Source organism: Platalea leucorodia (genome assembly GCF_965183815.1).
Source record: "Platalea leucorodia genome assembly, chromosome: 7".
In the NCBI taxonomy this organism is placed as follows: domain Eukaryota; kingdom Metazoa; phylum Chordata; class Aves; order Pelecaniformes; family Threskiornithidae; genus Platalea; species Platalea leucorodia.
This window is the reverse complement of record NC_138829.1, coordinates 8,737,474-8,762,062: the sequence shown is the minus strand read 5'-3', so window position 1 is coordinate 8,762,062 and position 24,589 is coordinate 8,737,474. Positions and strand designations below refer to the sequence as shown.

Sequence of the window (24,589 nt, the reverse complement as noted above, 5' to 3'; positions counted from 1 at the left end):
TTACCTGCTGACCAGAAACATCAGTCTCAATCAAGTCACTTTGTGCTAATACAGAGGCTGAGGGTTCATCTCCTGATTCAGGCACTTCTTGCTGTAGGCGCTGGTGAAGCTCAGACACTGAATTCTTTGTCCTGGTAAGGATATCTTCCTTTCGTTGGCACAGCTTTATGATTTCTTCTTTTACAGCTTCCATTTCTCCCTAAGGAGCAACAACATCTGTAAGCATCCATTTTTCTTACTTAACCAAACAGTAACGTAACAGATGATACCAGTGATGCATCTTACTGGGACTGGGGCTATTTCCCCTTTTTCCTTTTTCAGGGCATTGGGACAGTTCCCCATTGTCACTGCAGGAGCTGTCCAGATACATGCAAAACAGCAGCAACAGATTCAGCTCAGGACAGCACTTGCCATCTGTAATGCAGAAGGTGGTAATCTGGAAGGAAATGTGAAAGGCTGGATAATTAATTCTAACTAGGTCCTGCATAGCCATGGGAATATGAGTTTGCTTCAGGACAGCGGGAATGCAGCTGGGTTACATTACTCTGTGTGTCAGCGCAGGTGATATTACTTCCAACTACCTTCTCTGGAAACCTGACACAAAACACTTGGGATAGCCTTGATGAGGGCAAAGACAGCAATAAGGGTAGCTCAGGGCTGAGTCATCTGTGCTGAAGCTGGTCTAAAAGAAGGAAACAAGCCATTTGGGAGGTTTTAGTGACATGGCCAGGGCCAAAACTATCCCATGTCTTTGAATGTGATACTGGGAGCAATGGTCCCCAACAAAGTACAAGGAAAATATTTAATGTTTTGCAGGGATTAAACAATAATCCAAGTAACTCTGCACTAACAAAGGCGGAAATAAATCTGTCTTGGTCTCCTCCCTGGCCATGACTATTGCTCTAGCCAGTGTTCTGCCCTTAGAGCTTTCTACCACGGCCTTTCCTTACCACCCAGTCTCCAGGTGAGCAAAGAAAGCACAACAAATAACAGAGTAAGACAGGGCAATGAATAAAATGCCCTACTCCCTTCATTACTGAAAGTGCGAAAGTTCTTTGAAGCACTGTTGCTTGCTCAGAAAATGGAAACATGGCTAAATATCCCACTGCACGCTGGGCTTAGTCCATCAGAGGAAGCTTTGATGCTAGGCTTGAAATAAGAACAGCATTGATTCCACACCATGCTCTATCATGGTGTGAATAATGCTATGCAAGTAATAATCTGTGACAGATGAAAGCAGTAAGACTGCTGGTTCTGTCTCTACTACAGGTGTTTCTGTTAATAACACTAGTGTGGCTGCATGAGAGGGAAGGTGGAGGCAGGAACCCCAGCAAATTTTCAAAGGACATGGGAATTCTGCTCAGACAAGGATGTTTTTTCTTTTTGTACACTCAAAAACACAGGGTAAAATCTTCCAAAGGTAGAGGCAAGAAAAAGTCCTTAGAATGAAGAAACAGCCATCCATGATACTTTGGCAGATTTTTATAAATGTCCACTAAGAACAGTATTTCTATTTGTTTCCCTGCAGGAGGAGACTTTAGAGCATACATTTACCAGCTATGGCTTTGCAACTAGCCAAAAACCTCCTGAGAAACCAAATCTTTATTAACATCACTTCATCATCTGAAGCCCCTCAATAAGATGGGCAGTTCCATTGCCTACTTCTATTCATGAAATGCTACAGTTGTGAAACAGGTTTTCTTCTAAAACAAGAGCTATTAAACAGAAAGTCCTACAATCGAAGACAAAAACAAGAATCAGGAAATGAGTCACACCTAGTACTAGCATCAAGTCTCCAACATCCAACCACCTGAAAGCATAGCAGCTATGTACTTAGGAGCCTACCGAGTGATTATAGTTATTAGGCAAGTACAATGTATGTGTATGAACTTTATTGTGACTGACTGCAAAAAGCTGAACATTTCAGAGGCACTATAAATAGTTATTACACTTAATTAGTAATTTCCTGACTTCTGCAGTGCTGTCCTTAAAACACATCCTATTTTTGCATTAAATAATCAATTAATGCATTACAGAAAGCAGCCGACTGCAGGGAGAAAAGCAACACATGTTTATCAGTTCATGAAAACACAGCATGGCAGTGAGGACAAGGAAAGGCGTCTAAAGAATCTAACCCTAACCAGAATCACCAACAGCACCGTTGCATGGTCAGTGATCAGAAATGGACTCAGTTCTCTTCTTATGCACTATCCCAAGCTGCTGCCTCAGCAACACCAGCAGGATGCTGAGCATAGGCAAGCTCAGTGCTGCATATTGTTTCACCAAAACAGCTGTCAGCTGTCATGAAAACAGCACTCTAAATTTTCCTTAGAAGTTGATATAGGTACAAATGATACATCAATGTCAATAAGGAGTATATTATAAAAGATATACCCAACTTGCAAACTAATATTAATTGTAATATCTCTTTGTATATGTCAACTTAGGTATGCGTAGTCACATCATGGCATTCAATGCCTGCTTGAATGTGGTGGGAAGGGGAAGCACACTGACATTTCTTAGTGCTCTGCGTTGTCATGATTAGTGTCAGTCAGGACAAGTATCAGACATGAGAGAGAAAACAATGAAACCCACCTCTGGACAATGAGTCTTCTGAGCCAGTGGTTGATCTTCATGTGATACTTCAACCAAGTGGTTCTTTAAGAATTGTTTCAACTTTTCAATTTCTTGCTCACATTCTTCTGTTTTCTTTACAGCTTCCTGTGAAATAGTAATTCTCATAAATCATTTTGAATTAACTAGTACAGAAACAAACTAGTCAGTAATGCAACAAACTTGTACTGAAGCCTCCTTTGCATCTGTAGTTACATGTAAAAGAAACTGTTTGTTCTGCTAACTTTGCACCACCTGTCCTCACGAAGCTTATTATTCACTTGCTAAAGACAAACAAACTGCTCTATTCATAAGTCAAAGTATGGTGGGGTATTCTGCCTAGGAGCACATCTTTTGCTTACTCCAGAGTAGAGCTATGAATTTGGCTATAAAATACAAATGGAGCATATTTAATCACATTCACTACAATTTAGAACAGGCTGAAAAAAAAAAAAAAAAAGATAAATTATAGGATTTCACGTCATGTTAGAAAGCCTACCTGGTTTTTACTGGTGCTCAGGTCTTTACTGCCAGCTAGTTCTGCACTGACCAAAAATGAACTGTGCTGTACACCAGGCAGACACTGCAGCTCAGAGGATAAGCCAACCGCAGTATCTGACAATTTGAATACTTCCTATAAAAATGGTAAGTATTTCCACTTTGTTTAAGCTTCCTCTTCTCACATGACTTAAAGGAAAACATATTATGTTATAAGCAGCCAAATTCCCTTTTACTCATTTGACAGTGACAGCAAAATCTCATCAACCCCCCATGCTTTACTGTTCATGCAGAAATCGGCAATCTCCCCACACACATTGTTCGTGTTTGTCAGCCACAGCCTGTCACAATGTCTCAGGTCATTAAGAAATTGTTACATCTACAAATCAGAATATTTTGTGAAAACATTTTATTTGCAGAACATTTGGTGGCTCTGTGCTTTCCAACCCGTGGGCTGAGAACCAAAGAATATCTAAGGACTATTCCTCAGGTGTCTGCAAAAGGTAATGAAGAAAATGCAGCCTACCATCAACAGGCTTGAACTTACTCTGCTGACAGCAGCACCTGAACAGCCTGACAGGTTGAAAAATCTCTCTGCAAAGCGTGCACAGACTCTGCCTTTCAGAGCAAAGAGTCTCTCCTGCTCTGAACAGTAACAGTGCCGTTTCTTCAGTCACTTTCTCGCAGTAGCACTCCTTCTCAGTAAAACACAAACTAATAAGGTTCTAAATGGTTGGTTGGTTTTTTTTTTTACTTACAGGTTTTGAAAGGAAGAAAAAACTATTTTCCCCACTTAAAAAAAAAGCCAGATTGGAGAGGAAGATATTTAATTGTGAACTGTAGTCTTAATGCCATAGCTAAAGAATCAGAGGAGGTAAAAAAGAGTAGGTCTTCTCCTGCCCAGTTTTAATCGGAAACTAAAAGTCCTTCTACAAGAGAGATTCTCCTACCCATACCTTCACTTCCACATGAACAGGACTGTTTAGTAATAGGTAAAATGCGTACTACCTGAAGTTTCCTTGACTAACTAAAGAATATGAATACTCTGTATAGAGACTCCAACGTCTTCTGTCACAGGCCAATACATGAATATAGCCGCTTGCCTGAAGATACCTCATCTAAAATTCCCTGCCTTCGACTGAGAGGCAAAAGATCTTATTTTATCCTTTTCCTAATATAATATAAATTATGTGGGACTGAGTCTCTTCCTAGAATTGTTGCCTCTCTTTTGAGTTATTTCCTGCTTAACGTTTGCTTTTTACTTTTCATATTGTAATACTAGAAGACCTACCCATGGAAAGGGCCCACCTACCATAGCATACGTGCAGACAGGCGTTGTATTTGTTATGGAAGAGCTTACTAAAAATGAGCACAGTAAATCATCAAATATGCAAATACTGCCACTCTCTTGCACAGAAAACCAGTAGAAGCAGCTGTGGCTTCCAGCTCCTCTTCCTGATGACGTTATTTAGGTAGTGATAGGTGTGGTACTTGACAGGCCATAATAAAAAATAGAGGGCAACATTCAACACAGATCGAAATCACCTGAAATCTTGCCTCAATGCATTTACACTACCTATTACAGGTTTTGTTTCTGTTATATTTTTTCAGATGTTACACTGCAACTTAATTATACAAAAGTTGCTAGTGCAATATCCTATTGCATCACCGATAGCAAAATATGGGCAAACGCATCCAAACACTAAAATTTCAAAACTAATCCTCAGGAAAAAAATAACTATGTATATATTTGTACAGGAAGCTTGCCTCCCATTTGCTTTCCTCTCTATCAAGATACTTACTGCCTTTCTAATGCAGCATGCAAAATGTCATCCTTTACCAGCTTTATCCTTTGTTATGTCTTAGCTGGTGCTAGACTTGTATTGTATTACTGCTGCTTTCAACCCATTCAACAAGACTGGAAAATCTTTTTTGCACAGTTTGATATCCTAGCTGCCAAGAATCGCAATTTTTCCAATCTGTTTTCTCACAAAGAAATTTCACTCAGCTACAGATTGTTGGATGCCTGTAAGATAAAGGCAAATGCTGAGTAAAAAAGGCTACAGCTGTTTCAAAAAGGAGGAAAATCTAAACCTTGACCTAATGCTCCACATAAACCAGTTAGAAGTCTCATGATAACACTTTATAATTGCAAAGCACTCTGTTTCTGATGGTTTTAAAGTGTTTTGAAAATTCCTGAGTATTTGATCTGGTAACTCTCTGAAAAAGGTACATTTTACCACATCCATTTTTCAGACATAAGAAATTTTATGGACTAAAAAAAAAAAAAGGCTGCAGGGATCATACAGATCTCACAGTCATTGCTTTTTTCAAACTCCAAGCGTGCATTAGTCATGTAGCATGTTTGAGTTTTCTCTTGGTGTGGTGCTCTTAATTTCACAAACTGAAAATCAAAGACGGATGTTCACATTTTAGCTGCCACTTGTGTCTCCCTGGCCTCCGAAATGCCCAGTAAGAAGTTAGATGTTCTGAAGCATTCTGCTGTACTGTAATAGGTTTGGAAAACCAAATCAGCAAAGATACTGTGTCATTTTTCTATGTGCTGCTATCATTCTGCCGAGAAATGGATGGATCACATGAGAATTTTCATATCTCTGCTGACGTGGGAACATGCGTAACCGAACTCCAGAGTGCCTCCAAGTATATCTATCTATGCCAGGCATTGTGGTGTGATGCAGATATCCCTGAGTTAAAACCTTCCTGAGCTGGTACAGCCACATCGTGCCGTGAAGTGCTACAGAGGTTGGTGCTTCAGGTTTGGAGCTGTTTCATAGCATAGCTGTTTCATAACTCATACTGCCCATGAATTAACGCTTGCTGACCCCACTGGCACTGCCTTCTCCTACAGCCAACTGTCACCAATGTTGTTATATGACTTCTGTTTCCAGAGCTGGACTGGCCAACAGCATCTCCAAGCCCCCTGTCACATCTTCTCTTATGCAAACACATCCTTGCATGGGACCTTCTGAGGGCTGAAGTCCTGCCTCAAAACAATGAATTAACCAAGCGACAACGGTAGAAAATGCTCACTTTCCTGGCTCACTGATTTGCGAAGATCATCTTTAGTAAAAGACTTTCTGCTATTAATTGTCAGCAATTTCTATCTAATGGCTATCAACAAAGAATTTCCATGTTCAAGACACGTTTAAGGACGTGAATGAACATTGCAGATGTGAGCACCTGCATGTAACACTGGACTTCGATCATCAGTTGTGCAAACCTGGGTCATAAGACACTTGGGCCTTCATTTCTTCTACAATATGGTAAAACACATGGTGTCAGTTGTGACTGAATTGGAAAACTGAAATTAATTTCATGACTATCCAGTGTGCCTTGTCGTAGCATCAAATTACACAGGAAAAAAACAGAACAAAAAAAATCCCCAAACCATTACATAGAAGAAAAAGTAGGTGTACTATATGCCTGTAAAAACAATATTGTCTAGTGATCAAAATTATTATAAAATAAAGGTGGTTTAGGTGACAGTAAAAAAGAAAAAAAAAAAAAACAAGCCAATTACCTCTAGTAGGTCATTTTGTTCCTTAGTAATTTTTTCTAATTTCTTCAATTCTCTCAAGAGTTGTCTTGCTCTTTGGAAGACTGAGAAAGGTTGCATTTTCACCGCTGGTAGCTGAAGTGCTTCTTTGAAGGACTGTATATGAACAACGGTCTTCTGCATGGTACCAACATGGTCAAGTATAACCTATTAGGATACAGGATAGATGATGGATGTGATACTGAGTTGGAAAAATCAACACTGAAAATATATACTATGGTCAGGGTGTGCAAAAGTTCTCTTTGGTGAGTTTCCCATTTAAGAAGGAAGAATATTTTTATCTTGGAACAAATAAGTGAAAAATCCATGGTGAGGTTGTCTAAAGCAAGAGGAAGATAAAACTTACATTTACAGTTCTGCTTTTTCTGTGCATACATACATAAAGTTTGCACAGTGACAGAAAAAGGGACACATTCAGACTAGTTACTATTTACTAAGCGTGTCATTTCAAAGTAGCGCATCTTTGGCAGTGAAAACAGTTAAAAAGCTGGTGCAAACCCTTTAATGTCACTCTAGCCAACTCTGGTTTTTCTTTTTTTGTGCTGCAAAGCAGCCATGAAATGCCCTATATTAAAGCCAGCCATTTTATGATCATCCTATAAACAGTCTTATCAACATAGCTGAGACGATGAATCAGGATGGAAGCCAGGAGAAACCTCTGAAGTTGTCTTTCCTGTCAAAGACAGCATTTCATATCACAACACCCCGAGTGGATGCACAGTTTACAACCCCCTTTATCACTTGTGGATGAACAGAAATGTGCAGTTTCATACCACAATACTTGTTTTATGGAAGACTCGGTGATCAACTTAGGAAAGACAGAATGGCAATACCAACTCACAACTTCTTGGTTCTCCTAAAGAAACATGAAATCCTACTGAGACCTCATTCAGGTGGGAATTTCAGAAGGAAAAAAAACATAAATACACACCACCTCATGGGCCTTTCAGTTATTAATATTTTTGTTAAATTCCCTCTCCAGAAGATTTCATTTTAAAAGACCCCAACTGGAATAGAGATGCTTATTCTCTCATTCATAAGCAGCCCGTATCAGGAATTTTTTAGTATTAGCGTAATATCCAGGCTTCAGTTTAAAATAAGGAAGTAGGTGAACATTATTTTCCAGAAAAAATATTACTTTAGTTTTTCCATGTAATGTAGCTATTACAGAATTGATCTCTGGATAACAAAGCTATGAGAGATAGGATGACATTTTTATCCCTCCGCTAGACTGAACCCATGCTTTTTGCTTTTCAGTCAGCTAACAATATGGACTGCATGTGGTATAAAAGAAAAGATACCATAATGCTTTGCTTTGCTTTACTCAAGCAGAGAAAGGAAAACCATCTGGCCAAGGTATCTTTGCAGTGAAGTCCCTGCATGATGAAATAGTTTTATGGTAAGTCATTCCAGCCTACATTTGCAGAAACATCTGCTAAATTTTGCCTCCATTTTTGAAAAAATAGGGCCTGATTTTCAGACTTTCAGATTACTTACTCTTTTATGCTAAGTAGAGTGATGTGCAGCAAGTGTCTCTGAAAGTCAGGCCATAAATTTTCCAAAAATGAAGACATTCAAATATAGCAGGTATGTCTGACAACGTGTGCTTAAGTTACATACTCGAGTTCCCTATGGGCATGTTCTCAAGAGTGCTTTAATTTCACATGTTTTCATTCAAACCATGACTGTGCTTCTTGAAGGGATCTCCAACAGTCTCACCTTAGGGTTTACATTGCACAGTTGTCTTGGAGCATACAAACTGGATTCATTTCAAATGAAACTAAAGCAGAAGATACTCTCCAGAAGAGCCTCTGAAGACACCCAGCCACTAATGGATGTCCGTTCTACAGGATCAGTCCAAAGTAAGCCCCCAAGACACGTACAACACAGGTATCAGGTCCTCTGCACCAACTGTTTTTGCCCTACCAATGTGCTCCTCTTGGATTGCACTACTTGCTACTGTAGAAACATGTAGCCGAAATCATGACTGAAATAATACTTTCAATCTTTGATCCGAGAGTTAGAATTTGTGTGATACTAACATTTCAAAGCCATATACTAAAAACTTGTTCATGGTAGTTTGCAGTCACAAAACAGCCTTATGCTTATGAAAGCATATTTATGCTAACTTATGCATAAATATACAGGGAAAAAGGCCTATATAGGAGTTTTCACAGACCTGTCCATGTTTAAGTTGGTCTTTCGGAGAAAATTCTAACAGATCTTCTGATGACAGGATTGTCTTCATTTTGGCAACTTCCTTCTCAAACACCTTCACATGAGATTCAATGGCATCCAATTCCTAGATTTTGGGAACAAGACAATCTGTAGATAGTACAAATACCAAAGGCAACTTGCATTTCTGCCTTTCACTTAATTTAAAAAGAAATACAAGTGCAGCATATGCAGGATATGTTAATGGATAGTACCAATCAAAAGGCTAGTTATTATACATTATGTATCATCATAACTTCTGGAGGAATTAAATATCTAAGGTCACCTGGTCTGTTTTAAACCCTGAATACAGAATTGAAATATCGTTGAAAAGTCACATTTTAAATTACCAGTAGTGACAAGACACTTTTCCAGTGGTGATAGTCATCAGCATAGGAAACTGGTCTAATTACGCTGTTGCAGCTTCCTATATGAAGAGTCTTATGTCAGATGGAAAATGGATCCACATACAGTACAGCTGCTTGTGAACTCTCACGGAGACAGAGTCACAGAATAAATTAGGTTGGAAGGAATCTCGGGAGGCCTCTGGTGCCCATCAGAGCAGGTTGTTTGGGGCCTGATCCTGTTGAGATTTGGCTATCTCCTGGGATGGGGATTTTACCCCCCCTCTGGGCCCCTGATCTGGTGTTTGACCAATCTCACTGCAAAAAAAAATCCTTCCTACATGTAGATGGAATTTCCTTTGTTATAATTTGGGTCTGTTACTGCTCATCTTTTCTCTGCACACCCCAAGAAGAGTATGGCTCTGTCTTGTCTATAGTCTCCCATTATGTAGCAGCAGACAGCAGTAATACCTGCCCCCCTACTCCCGAGCTGTCTCTTCTCCAGGCTGAACTGACCCAGGTTTCCCAGCCGTTCCTCCTACATCCTGTGCTACAGCCCCCGGACCACCTTGGTGACCTTCCTGGACTCACTCCAGATACGTCTATGTCTTCGTTACACTGGGAAATCTAAAACTGAGCACAGCACCCACGTATGATCTCACAGGTGCCAAAAAGAAAGATCGCTCCCGTGGACCTCCTGGCTACACTCTTGCTCAGGCAGCCCAGGATGCTGTTGGCCTTCTTGTTGTAAGGCCGTGCTGCTGTGTCATGATAAATGTCTTGTCCACCAGAAACACTTTTAGCAAAGCTGCTTTCCAGCTGGTTGGCCCCCAGCCTATACTGGTATTTGAACATGTTCCCTCCTGGGTGCAAGACTTTGCATTTGCCTCTGTTGAACTTCATGAGGTTTCTGTCAGCCCATTTCTCCAGCCTGTCCGGGTGCCTCTGAATAGGAGCCCTACCCTCCAGCCCCTCCAGCAAGGCAAGCCCTTTTAATTTGCCAGTCAACAAGCCCTGCATTTCTCCTCCTGAACTAGGAGTGTCATCAATACTCCTGAACTTTACAGCTTAATTAGATACCAAACACTTTCTGATGGTTTGTTTCCAAGCAATTAATTTCCTCACTTGCCACACCTATCAAAACCAGCACACCTTTTTTCTATGCAGGCAATATAAGCTGTATATATAGGTCACCCAAACTTACATCAGCCGCATGCTGGATCTGTGGAAGAATCTCTGCTATCTCATGCTGTAAAGTTGCTACTTGAGCATCTATTTCATTTAGCTGTTGCATTACACTGTCTGTTTCAAAGACTGGTGTTAGCTCCTCCAGCTCCAAGTAACCACTGTGTAGAAGATTCTGCTTTTGCTCTGAGTCTTCCAAAGCCATCTGGAGACAAAATAAGAGCTTAGTTTGATCCATCAATGGTGAACATGGAAGTTTCACAGAGGTTAGGACCAGAAGGAATCGGCTTTAATTTCCTGTATGTCACTGACCATTGCACGTATTCCCAAAAGCTTAGTTCAGACTAAAACACTTCACTCCTAAGGGAACCAAACTGCTGCATCCTGCAGGCAAAAAACTGAGAGACTGATGCCATGATTTTAAGGGAATGTCATGGTTTAACCGCAGCCAGCAACTAAGCACCACACAGCCGCTTGCTCACTCCCCCACCAGTGGGATGGGGGAGAGAATCGGAAGGGTAAAAGGGGAAAACTTGTGGGTTGAGATAAGAACAGTTTAATAATTGAAGTAAAATAAAAATAGAACAGTAGTAATAGTAATAATAACAATAATAATAAAACCAAATAATAATAATAATAATAATAATAATAATAATACAATAGTAATACAAAGCAAGTGATACACTGCTCACCACCCGCCGACGATGCCCAGCCTGTCCCCAAGCGGCGATCTCTGCCCCCCGGGCAACTCCCCCAGCTTATATACTGAGCATGACGCCATGTATGGAGTAGCCCTTTGGCCAGTCTGAGTCAGCTGTCCTGGCTGTGCCCCCTCCCAGCTTCTTGTGCACCGGGCAGAGCATGGGAAGCTGAAAAGTCCTTGACTTGTGTAAGCACTACTTACCAACTATTTAGCAACAACTTAGCACTACTTAGCAAGAACCAAAGCATCAGTGTGTGATCAACATTGTTCTCATCCTAAACCCAAAATACAGCACCATACCGGCTACCAAGAAGAAGATTAACAATATCCCAGCTTAAACCAGGACAGGGAATCAGTTAGATAAAATAAGTCTACAGGAGCATGGCAAAAGGCACGAAGAGGAAGATTTTAAACTCAGAGAGAGGTCCTACCCCAAAAAAAGAAAAATATGAGATCCTGGAGAAGATTCCTCTCCAGCTCCTGTGCCATGGTCAGGCTGACCCCACGTACATGAACAAGACATGTCCGCCAGACACGTGAAAAGGGCGTTCTGAACACCAGCCTGCAGACACTAGATGTAACAGAATGCTCCAGAAAATACCTGGCCAGCTGTGCATGATGGGAAGATTCTTCCCAACTCCTGCAGCTACCTGGATGAGCTTTGGGATTAATTACAGCGAATGTCTTAATGAAGCACAGTGAGGGTTGCAAGAAATGCATGGGATCCACTGAAGGAAAGGACTGAATGTATGTCTCAACTCTAATGCAAGCCTTGGGTGCATTTCCAAATCCACTAGTTTCCCAGCCCAGAACACATAAAACACTCCAAACCACAAACGCAGGAGACAGTAAGCTTTTGTCACAAAAACGTTCACAGATATTGGAAATCATAATCTCCCCATTGTGGCTATGTGCTCTGTAACATATCAGCCCGGAACAGTCAGCTACTTCTTATAAGGCATTCTTATTAGTTTTAATACAAAAAATCTATGTTCAGAGCACCAGCTTCCTCTCTTGGCCTAAGCCAAGGAGTGGACATATAGAAAACTCAAATTTCAAATAAGAAATTGCCAGAAGTCCTCTTGGCACTTGCCTGGCCCTGATCTTCCCTGTAATATTACAAACATTCGATTCTTTAAATTACCAATCAGAATTACCTTCAAGATACAGTGAGAATTGCCTTCCAAATCATAATTCACTTCAAAGTTTCCATGTAACACACAGACATCAAAATACCCCTTTATCCTTTTTGGATCACATACACACAATATAGAAAGAACCATACATATTCAGGTAGTAAAAACTGATTATAACCACACAGTAGGGTAACAGAAGACAATGTTGTATTTTTAGAAGACAGATGTACAACAGTTCAGCACTTTCACAAGACAGATACGTCCAACATTGAAAAGTATCCATCTATATTTCATGAGTGTCAACTATAACTATTTTTCACGTAAAGGCTTTATTGAAAATGGTAAATAATTTATGTCAGAAAGACTTAAGAATGCAAAATTGTGTCTGTACAGAGCAACCAGTTCTAACAAGACCATATATCTGCATTAACACTTACCTGAAGGTCATCAGTATGTTTGCGTAAGCTTTTTGCAGAGTCATTTTGAACATCTGCTCTTAGCAAGCAGTTGGTGTTTTCTATCCAAACTTTCACATTCTTCAAGAGTTCATCATATTCTTCCATCTTGTTGGCAGCCTAGGAAATGACAGGATTTTTCAGAAAACCACAAATGCATTTCTATTCGCTGTACAGGATAAACACATCTACAGACAAGATTAAAAGAAAACAGGATGCATTTTCATCAAGGTCAGTTAAATTAGTATGGTGAAATAAAGATCATAACTTTTCTGAAACAGTTTCATGATTTCAGGCTATCATCTCCTCTAATCAAAGGTAATTTTGGTGCTTATGTGCTTACATTTCACAGGGGCATTGTTGTGATTTATAGGGCAATGTTACTTTAACAGATAGCCCATTAGCAGTCATAGAGAACCACCTCATCACCCATCCAGAGGCATGAATTCCCGACGCTAACCCCCATCAACCACGGCTGATGCCACTCCAGAAACTCTTAGCTGCAATAAGCCAACACACCTACAGCAGGCTTTTGACTCCTTACTCATTTGACAGCCTTTGATAATGTTTTATGCAAAGCCTTTATTTTGTTTTTTATAAGATGTGATTTTTTAAAAACTTTACATTTGCATCTACCTTGTTTAAAATGGCAGTTCTGCGCTCAGCAAGCTGCGAGACCTGTTGGTACTGCTGAAGGGGGCTCACTAAGATATCCATCAACTCTTGTGCGTGGCAGGGATCCTGCTCTACTATATCTTGCACTTCTGCATCCAGTTCATTGAGTTTGTAATGCCAAAGGTCCAGCATATCCCAGATTTGCTGCATGTGGAGAGAGGGGAAATGAAACATCAGGTCAGGCTCAAAGATAACAGCAGAGTTATTTGTTCTGCATGTGGGGCATGGGGAATTGCAAAGATTTCAGAACTGATATGACAGGAACAGAACACTCTGCATCTACCAGTGTAATTCACAGTTGAAAAAAACATGTATTTTCCTGTGAGAAAGAATTGGTAAATATTCACCAGCTAAATGCTTGCTTGTACTTCTCCTGTTACAGACATAAAACGAATGGAGGGCCACTTTACACTCCTGCTAAACCAGGCTCTGTAGAAACAACCAAAAATCTTTTAGCAGCCACAGAATTTTTTTGGAAAGATTACCTTCTGAACTTCTTTGGCTTTTGAAATGTTTTCACTCTTCTGTTGTAACATCTTTTCAATAGCTTGAAGGCCATTGTTAATAGTTTCTGCTTTTCTTTTCAGCACATACTGAGGAGAGCTTTGCAAGATTTCAAAGCTAACCTGTCAGAGTAAAGAGAAAACGATAGGGGAGATTACAAAGATCTGCTTGTTTCTGTGTGCCACCTCACCAAAAATATTCAAATTCTTTTTATGTTTCTCTTGACGAGTCACTTAAAAACACAGGCATGGAATCACATTAGCAGGGAGAAGCGTTAACGTGAGCAGGTTCAACGTTTATATGTTTATATTCAAGAATTTCCTCTCACTTAAAAATGACTGGTGAAGAAAGGCAATCCCTGAAGAAACAAAGAATAAGACACTGCAACTCCCTGGGTGCTTCGCTTCAGCTGCCCCTGTTCTAATCTGTAACAGAGGCTCATTATGCTGCATTGTGGAAAGGGTCACATTTAGATTCGTGCTGTTAGAAACCTAGAATGACACCTTTACGTCTCAGCTGACAGCTATTACTTCCATGTAACAAATAAGGGAATATAGAAGCGCACCAATGTGTCGTGAATTTCTAAATATAAATTTAGAGATTTATTACTAAAATAAAAGGCTCTGAGCCCCATAAAGTATGTGGAACTTAATTTTGCTCTGCAGAACTCCACAGAAGTGAAAAAACGGTACACTGGAGGGCCTGGTTTTCTATGTAAAGAGAAAAACTCTCAAGTAAGCTGAAATTGAATAATTGCCTGAGCACAGAACTGAGCGACACAGCAAGGTACCAGGTTACTATGGACTAGATGAAGTGCAAGGAGTGAGAAAGTCCTTGCTCTTAGCCCAAAGTAACATCTTTTCTTACTAAACCCTGTGAGCTGTTAGGGTCAGCCAAGCACCAGGAAATTGTTAAATCATGGTAAATCCTTTGTGTGCTGCAGCCTTAGGATTTATGGGGCATAAGGACATCGAACAGCTGTATGCTGCACTGATGCAAAAGATTTCTAGTTTAGTAGTTATGCTGGTTTGAAGCTCCTTATACTGAAATACTTTATCCTTTTTGGGGGAAGAGGAATTAAGGTCATTATTTAGTTAATAAATTATTTATCCATTTTTATTTCTTAATTTTATTAACATTATTTATAGATTCCCACATGTAGTGTCAGATGAATATAATAATACCCATAGTAAGGTATTGTACTGATAAAACTGCATTCATGAAAATAAATATATAGCAAAAAGAACTACAGTGCTCCTCTCAAATACTCATGCTTACACAAAAAAGCTATGAAGGCCAGTCTGTACTTAGTGCCCAAGACTCCTTGGCAAGAGGAACTCAGACAGTAATCACCAAACACTTGACCATTACTCCTATCCTGGAGTATACCAAACATGAAAAATTACTGATGTTTGTAGTGCTAGTCTCCACAAGAGAAGAGAAACATGTATGAGTGATGCAACACAGTTGGAAATGAGAAAGCAGACCAAGCACTGGCTTCCTATCTTTCCTCAGAAAAAACGCTGCATCTGTTAATGCTCTGGTCGTTGGGAGGGCAGGATTTTGATTCAAGACTTCTTACCGGGAAAAATTTATTATATTTTTCACATAGAATCCATGGCATCAAAAGTACAATTTATTTTAATTTTTAGGTTAGCAGATTTAAAAGAAAGCAGAATGCCATTAAAATACGACAAGTTAATTCAATTTAACACATGCTGGTATCTCCTATTATGTAACTAAACTGATTTCCAGTTCCAGCAGGATTTATTTTGTTTCCTAAATGCATTTTAAAAAATTCCAAGATAGTTTATACTGTTTTCCACTACCTAAATGTGAAAAGCAAATGTTATCTGGTTTCCAGGACCAGTTCTTTCACTCCAACATGTAATGTGTGCATTGGGATAATCTTTTATCTCAGTAAATGAAACAGTAAACAACAAAAAAACCCCCAAAGGATTAATACTGTTTTACTTTCCTTCTCATTCTCTCCGACCCAGCTGTTGGTTCTAAAAAGACCGGTTCCATTTTGAAACAGAAACTACAAAGTTAACCAAATTAAAACTAATAAGCTGTAATGAATATCTCTAAATATTTAATGCAACATAAAATGAATGAATAATCTGACAGACACTAGCAAGTAACTGGATTTCAAAATTGTTTTATTAAACTTTCAAGTTCTATCAAATTAACCGAGATTTAGCCTTTAAAATTAGCATTAAACATTATTATTTCTGAAATAAGAGAACTGAAAGATTTTTTTTTTTTTTTAAAGTAGCGCAAATGAATAAATAACAATAATAATTATACCAGGCTAAAATTTGACCCCAAACTTACAGTATTACTCCATTTTCCTTTAGTTTTGCTTTCAGTTAACTGTTTATACCCCCTGTAGATAGAAAACATTGCAAAAAGCCAAGACAATTTTATTTAGTGATTTAAATCCCCTGCCTGCTTTTAAATGAATGCAACCATGTCCCGAGGGGTGGTATAAAGAACCATGCCATGATACCCTACCACGTGTGCAAATTAGATGAAAAAAACCTAGTTTCAAAGTCCTCTTTGAATTCAGTTTTGAAAATATCTTCTCAGTTAAGTTATACAAACTTCCCAATCAACTTTGCCTACTAGTTCAGTTTAAGAATCAGACTGGATGGAAGACAGAATCCGTATCATATGCCAGACTTTATTGCTAGTGCTTCTGCCTGTCCTCTTTTAACAGAAAAGAAAAATATTATATTCACACTGCTTACTGTAAGGTTATGCTAAAAGGAGACAGTTAGCACGAGGAATCTTTCCTCATGCATATATTTTCACCGAGAGGAAAATGCAAATGAAAATAATCAATGTTTCAAGTTGAAATTTATAGTTACAACATTCATCAAATACTGCTGTACTTATTTACACATTACAAAAAGATAAATATGAAAATTACATCAACAATTACCTTGTCTTCTAGGTCTTGCAATACTTTCTTGCAGTCTTCCAACTGTGTTTCGATCTCTGCAGGAACTATTGTATACATTTCAGAATACTTGATGCGGAGTTTCTCCATGATATCCTTTAGAGTTTGACTTTCTTTACCAATCACACTCTGAACCTCCTAGAAAATTAAGAACATCAGCAGTTTTATCCAGCTTTTACTGGGTGCATGTGCATGTGTGTATATGTACATATGTATATGTATACATACATACATACTGTGTTTTATATTTCCTACCATGATTATGGTTTGGAAAAGTTGTTTTTGTAATATCAAACCTAATTTGACTACCTCTGCGAGCAGATTAACTTCAAGAAATACTCACTCATTTAATGAAATGACACTTTTCAATCTGTAAGAATTAATTAAACTTGATACTACTCCATGTCAGGCAACTGACGCAGTGATGATTACTGACAGGTATAGCAATGTGATCATTTGAAGTGCTCCTATGGTTAAACGTTAACCTTTGTGCTCTCCCTTTTGCCAAAAGTGCATTTTCTCTTTGAAAGACGTGTAATAGCCAGCGTTCATTCCTTCATTATTATAAACAACACAAAGGCCACAAAAAGCAACAGGTTTCAAGCTGAAGTGTCTCCTTTCAGGCAATTACGCAGAGCAGCCCAGCAGGCTCCTTTCAAAACAGTAGTTTCCAGTTCTGCATGAAGAATGTAGGTTTTATGAGAAAAGAAACTTGAACAACTGTCTACAGCCCGTGGCCTAGAAATAAAATCTGATCTAAGTCCTCTTGCAGAAAGAATGAAGAAACTCATTTGTTTTGAAGGTTTTCTAGAATTTCAAGTTGGAAAGTTCTGTTTGTTTGCTTTATGGTTCCTTTTCCCAATGCTCAGCTGTTTGAGGAACTCAAATGTTAACTCAAGTTATTGGGGAAAATGATCTAAAGAGCCTAACAGGCAATGAAAGACATTAAAATTAACATTTTCAATCAGGGTAACGGTAATCCATTAACTCCTAGTCTTCACTTGGAAATCTTCTCCCTCACACAAATACAATGCACAGAAGAAATATGTAAGAATCTGAGATTGATTTATTTCCTGGCATCCCACGACAACTGGGTCTGATATTAAAAAACACAAAACCATGAAACAGCTGTGTGCCTCATACTACTATAGAGAAGGCTGTTGTTGTCAAATGGCCCAATTAAGATTGTGCCAACATTTACAGGAGTTTATAGATTCCCTGACTTGAATTTGAAAGAATCAGTTACAACATTCACCTCCAAAACAAAGCATGTCTCTGCAAACTGGTTTCTGTATATATATGCACGTCCACATTTCACAGATTATTTAGCTGGAAAGAAGATGCCTGTCAAAACTGTCAAAATTTTTTTCCTAGGGGACTAGATGATATCACTTCCCATTTGCATATTCATCCATGTTGGTGAGTTAAAACTGCCACCCGACTAACCTAGATTTGTCACCTGAAAGTGAAATAGGCATTTCCATTCAATAAATGCGATGGAGCCCTGAATACTGCTATAGATTTTACAGAAACTAGCTTTTCTTTGGTAGTAGGGATGAAATTGCCCTCCAGATTTTGGCTTACTGGTATTAGGCATTAGGTAAAATTAAGCAATTGGGTAAAAGTAAGCAATTTTTCAATCTTTTCAACCTTCTCAAAAGGAACGGCCTACTGGGACATACTGCTACAGAGAAATCATGTGACAGGATTGCTGCTGACATTTACTTGTGCCGATTGCTGTCAGGAACAGGGTCCAAACTCACCTTTGGGTGAGTTTTAGGTGCTCAGAGTAGCACAATTTGGATGTGAGGAAAAAAAGCAGGCATCAAGCACCTGCAGTGGTAACCTCTCCTCCTGGATACAAAGAACTGAGTAAAAGAGCAGACCCAACTCTAAATTCTAATTCTAAATAATTTTAAATAGAAAACTAGCTCTTTCAGACAAATCCACAAGGTTTTACCACAGTAATGCTGGCTCACGGGTTTTCAGAACTTCCTAAAGGTATAGTTAACATTTCTCTCTCATGCTAACCCCTAGGAAAATGCTCATATCTGCCACCACAGTCTTTGGTTTCTGTACTTTTCCTAGCCCTCTGCCAGCTTCAAGCATCCACCTTCTAAAGAAAATAGATGGTGGGGACGCCCAGCTAGTTTTTATACAAAACTCAGCAAAGAGAACCCAAATTTGTAATAGACCTTAGGAGGCTAGAATAAATAAATTATAAAGTTCTATAGTTAAAAGATAACTCGATTAAATATAATTAAAATAAATTTTTGATCAAGATCTAAAAATTAAGATAGTAATATAAAAACAATATGATTAAATTGAAACAAATATAATTAATAATAAATAAACAAACCCACATTCAGGAAGTGTTAGGAATAATAGCATTTCATAAAGTCAAGAATTCAAAGAAGGGTAACAAAAATATACTGAAATGATAGAAATGTATAGACTGGGTTGCTGCAGAGTGCTGGTTGCTACTGGTGGAGACTGTGATCTTGATCACAATTTGATTTCTAAAAAGGATTTACCAGGTTAACCCCCTGATGTAGGACATGAAATCCAGAGCATCTGAAGCTGCCCTGGCTAGGTACGCAGAGGGGGAAGGGGCGCAAGATGTACACTAAGCAATCCTTCCTAAAAGGCATGCAACTGGCTGTGAACCTCTGCAATCCCCAAAGACTTCTATGGCTGCTAACTGGTCCACAGAGAGGGAGAGGAATGCAAACCAAGGACGTGGCAGGGCCAGCCATATTCTGCTGAGCCAGATTCATTCTCTTTAAGTCAATGTGCATATCCATATGCATATACTTTGCCACTAATTTCCTATGGAGCAAGTTCAAGCCCCAGCATAAAAGAGAACATTTTCTGAATGTCCCCACACAATAACAGAGCCGTTACCAACCTCCAGTTGTCCTGCCTTCCCAGTAGCATCTTGTAATAACACAGATGCAGCATTCTGTAATGCATTTGTCACAGCACTTATTTCTTCAGTGATATTGTTCCTCTCTTGAATCTCAGCTTGCACAGAATCCTTATGGTCTTGAGTCTTTTCATACAACCTATGAAAGATTTCCAGCAAGAATATATTAAGTGTTAGACTCTACACCAAGTAGGAGTAAACAAAGAGCATGCTTAATACAGATATTTTTAAAATATATATCCAGAACCACATTTGTCTGTATTTTGATATTATTTTCTGTAACTAAATCTCTGAGTATCTGTCCTTTATTGTTTCAGTTTCTTCAAAAATGAGTCTTCAGATATTGCTAAACAAAGTATGTTTGGTAGACCAAATCAGATAGCATGTATATTTAAACAGCAGAGCTCAGGTTCTCAGAGTCTGAAAACGCTGGCAGAGCAGAATATGTTCACCAAGATTTCCATGTCAAAAAGCAGGCATGGAGAAGGGCGAGTACAATCACAGATTTGCAAAAAAATATTTGAGGCAGATTTTAAACAGTGGCACTCAGTAAGGCAAAAGTTGCATTGCTGCAAAAAGCACACCACCTGCTTTTCTACGAGTGGAAGACCCACACATCTCATTCAAGTTCACAAGATCTTGGAGCCTCCAAAATCGACCATCGTCCCTTCTGATTCCTTCTACATTTGAACACAAATTGCAGCCCACACACGATATAGCCAGGCTCAGGTCTTCTCCCTAACTACTATCTCCCAATGCCCACGCTGGAGGCAGCAGATGGGTTAGACAGAGCATTGGTCTGACCCAGTAGGACATTCACTATCTTTCTAAGTGCATTACAGCTTTCATATATTCTTTAATACCCAATAAAACGCTGTGCTTTTAAGTAGTCCTATGTCATATCTTCAACAGGAATTTCACACCACTTACTTTTTACAGCGAGCCTGCATTGCCTTTATCTCACATAAGGCGGGAAGGGCAGCTTCTGCCTCAGTATTTTCAGATGTATTCAGGATGTTTCTTATTCGGTGAAGAAGTAGGAGTAAGAGAAGCTGCTGCTGGTTGATGTTTTCCTCAAATGACTTCACAAAATCTAGTAATTCTACCAGTTCCTCTCTGGTGGCCTTTTCTTTCTCTTTAAGACTTTCTGGCTGTTCTTCCTGGAGCTTATCGAGAATTATTGTTTCTCGTTCCAGCTAAGTAAACAGCATGTCAAAGCATGAGCTAAAGTGCTTTTTTATTCCATCACCTTAAGTTACATTATTCATTTACTGATACACATGACTAAGTACTGGGAATTACATAGCCAGAGAGCTTGAACCTCTGAAGTGTATCAAAACATTTGTGTTTGCTCTAACAAAGCACATAACCACACACAGAGTTGTTCTGGGTTCAGAGAATTTGTACTATAAATACCCCATCATTTTTGACTCCAGGTTCAAGAAAGGCTGGGGATAACTGGCTGATCAGTGGGTGGGAAATGATGTTCTGCACTGACCTCAGCCCTTTACATGCCATTTTACTGAGGGCCCCATCCCTACCACATTCCCCAAAACTTACAATTTGTTGAGCAACTCACCTCTTCATTGATGAATTTCCATTCCTGCTTTAGTTCTTCACAGTTAATTTTCAGCCCTTTCGCCGCCTCAAGCAAACCCAGCCAATTTTCCCACAGCACTGTTACAATCCTGCCCAGTGCCCTGTCACTTCTCTTGCATAATCTCTTCAGCTCTCCAGAGACCTGCCTCAGCTTCACAAGATCATCTTCAGCCGAGTCAATGTTGGATACTAAAATCTTATAGGAAAAATAAACAAGCAAATAAATAGAACAATACAGTCAGAAGTGTTAATGAAGCATTCAGTGACATGATTAGGATCCTCTAATAAAATGACAATCACTCCACTGAGCTGGTTAAATACAGTTGCAATGAGAGAATTCTGTTGGCTAAGACTGTGGAGAAAGATGGGGTAAATAAACAAAACGAACAGAAGAACAGTGTGCCCAGGCAATTAGGTTGTTCTTACTTCTTTCTGGTTATTTGGAAGGGAAGAGAAATGAGCAAGAGTTACAGATATATAAAATGACAAGCCTGTAATATGATGAGTACTAAAAGAGAAGACAGCAAAGAGGCTCATTATAGCAGAGGTCTGGTGGGAAGGCAGCAAGAGAGCAAGGGGATTTTCACTTCTGAGGGAAAAGAGCAGCAATGTTAGAAATCTGATCAGCCCTGGTCCTGCAAAGAAGCAATGAGGGATCTGAACAGAAATGCAACACTATCTTAAGCACAGATAATGTTTGATTTCTACAGCAATAAGATGTACTCATTTTACATGGCCTATTATAATCCAGTCTTTTTCTAAGCATATAAATATATTCTCTGGTTTTATATATACACGAATATAGGATAAAGAATTTAACTTCTTTCTACTATGATAACATATGGTGTGCATGGCTGCTACATCACAGTTTTGCATGAGCTTTTCAAGTTCTTCAGAGCCTCTCTTACCTTACTTTCTTCTAAGTGCTCCAAAGCTTCTTTATAAGACGTTGGTATTTGAGACAAAGCCTGTCTAAGCATCTTTTCCAGTTTGTTAAGATTATCACACACCTTATCTTTGGTTTTTGTGTAGATTTTGTATTTTTCAAAATACCTGTAGGAAACAATTAATAGACCAATTAAAATTTGTTGTGGTTGCTCCTCTCTCCAACCATAATGCTCACTAGAATTAAAAAAAACCAAAAATCTTCTGAACCAATAGTCCTTACTATATTGCAAGTTATCTTCAATTAGCATTTGTTATACACTTCAGGTCCGATATCTGATATACTTTAGAAATGCAGGTACAAATGCCCCAGAGGTAAAGAAATATAGGTATGTGTGTCCATATATCAGCCATGGAGCGGCTCAACAGAATTGTATGTCTTGATCTAGGTCTCCACCCTCCTCAGACATTCCCAAAAATTAGTTCCCAGTTTGTAACACACATTCTATTTGTCCTTACGATGTGTGGTACATACAATTCCAATTTCTTATTTCTATATCTTATCATCTCTTTTCTATTACCAAAGCCTTTAAAGTCATCCAATTCTTTGTTTATAAAAGCAGATTTTAAGATTATGCTCAATAGAATCAGAAGCACTGGATCATGAGCAAGCAATTTAAAAATCCTTTACTCTATCTCCCGAACTTTTTCTGTGCATGTATCTGAAGGCCCTTCAGATTTCCTCTGTACCTATATTTGAAGGAAGAAAACAATGGCCTGCATCTTGTTTGGTCTTTACTTTCTCAAGCCATCAGAATAGCCTATGGAAGACATGCATTAGGGCCCCTCTGAAAACTATTCTAACCTGCACCAGCACTGAGCTAGAGACTGTGGAAATGTGCTTTCTTCTGATTCTGGCACCATATGACACTCAGTCGAGCCCCATACCTTCTGGAATATACTAAAAATTAGTGCATTGTAAATTATTAGCAATATGCTTATTGTCTGGCAATTTTCCTTCCATTACAGTCACATCTGGGAACAACAGAAATACTTACATTTCTTTCTGCTGAATTACCTGGTTCTATCAGAGCAGAAACAACACTGCATCTATTACCAGTCAAATTTCTCATAACAAGCAGCACGATCTAGGAAGATCTCTTAAACCTACCTCTGTTCATCAGCTTCCTTTCTTTGAGCCTTCTCCCTTAATGCCAAACTCTTATTGACTAGTTCTGTTAAAGTATTTTCCAGACATATTTTGTCTTCTGGTTTCACTAGGTTTTTCAGCTTGGAGTACAGGTTTTCTATGTTAGCCTTTACAGAGTTGAACTCTTCTTGTTTCCATTGTGGGGTTTGACAGATCTCTTCTGAGCTACCAAGCTCTGCTGCAGCAGACTTGACTTGAGCTTCATAGTCCTCGAGGAACCTGGCAGCCTTCTGAACAGCCTCGGTATAAAGCTCACCAGTCTTACATGCCTCCTCCAGAGCACTCTGAAAGTGTTAAAAAGACAAAGGAACAATCAAGAAAGACTTCTGTGCTCCTCTGGATCACCAGATGGTTTCTCAGAATTTCACACCTGGTTGTCTTTGAGGCCAATGCTCCTAGAATTGGCCTGAGGAGGTGAGGGAGGACACATGGCAAATGCACTCTGCTACCTAGGTAGTCACAGAGCAGTGCTGTAACCTATGGATTGATTGCCCTCAAACATAGGAAGAGGGGTTATGAGGGAACTGCCAATACTGGAAAAGTCCAGAGAGAAGGATGGCAGGACACAAGAGCCATCCCTTATGGACATGGCAGTATACGTCCTGTTCAGACAAGGAAAGCTCACACATTGATGCTTTATTCTGCTCCAGGGGATATCTCCACTATGACTTGCCAAACAGCTTCTCGCTAAACCCTCTTCTCGTATGTATTTATACAGAGAATGATGTGTGACTTTGCCAGCTCTTGGATTCCCACAGGGCAGAGAAACTTTAGTATTGTGCTTCCCACACAATACCCAAGCCGTGAAGATGAAGCACAGCAAACCAGGAAATCTGGCAGCAGGACCATAACTCCATCAGGGACTCTGAGTCACTCCTCCTGTTATTAGCTACTACCTCCTGTTTCCTCGCTTGTACCCACTGATCTCTTGGGCAGTCAGGGCACAGCTCTTCTTGACCAGGACACAGTTCCTGAACCTCTCTGCTATGAAGGTTACCACTCTTCTGGTTTCCAATATAAATTTATTCACTAATTCCTTCTCCTTGTATTAACGCTGCCCTTTAGCTTAAGCAGTCCTTTTCCACCCATTAAGTCTACCT

General features: G+C 39.3%; 1 protein-coding gene across 4 annotated transcripts in view; it reads right to left on the bottom strand.

Moving 5' to 3' along the window:
* Positions 1-24,589, bottom strand: part of SYNE2 (spectrin repeat containing nuclear envelope protein 2) — a 199,851-nt gene that overhangs the window by 88,033 nt on the left and 87,229 nt on the right. For all 4 annotated transcript variants that reach the window (XM_082317899.1, XM_082317896.1, XM_082317897.1 and 1 more), the window contains 14 exons: positions 23,451-23,773; positions 22,303-22,447; positions 21,375-21,590; positions 20,726-20,991; positions 19,778-19,934; positions 16,852-17,007; positions 13,886-14,026; positions 13,362-13,544; positions 12,708-12,845; positions 10,451-10,636; positions 8,868-8,990; positions 6,653-6,835; positions 2,596-2,721; positions 5-199 (listed from right to left, as the gene is read on the bottom strand). In XM_082317899.1, the coding sequence (XP_082174025.1) occupies positions 5-199; positions 2,596-2,721; positions 6,653-6,835; positions 8,868-8,990; positions 10,451-10,636; positions 12,708-12,845; positions 13,362-13,544; positions 13,886-14,026; positions 16,852-17,007; positions 19,778-19,934; positions 20,726-20,991; positions 21,375-21,590; positions 22,303-22,447; positions 23,451-23,773 (2,538 nt within the window). The remainder of the gene's footprint in view (positions 1-4; positions 200-2,595; positions 2,722-6,652; positions 6,836-8,867; positions 8,991-10,450; positions 10,637-12,707; positions 12,846-13,361; positions 13,545-13,885; positions 14,027-16,851; positions 17,008-19,777; positions 19,935-20,725; positions 20,992-21,374; positions 21,591-22,302; positions 22,448-23,450; positions 23,774-24,589) is intronic.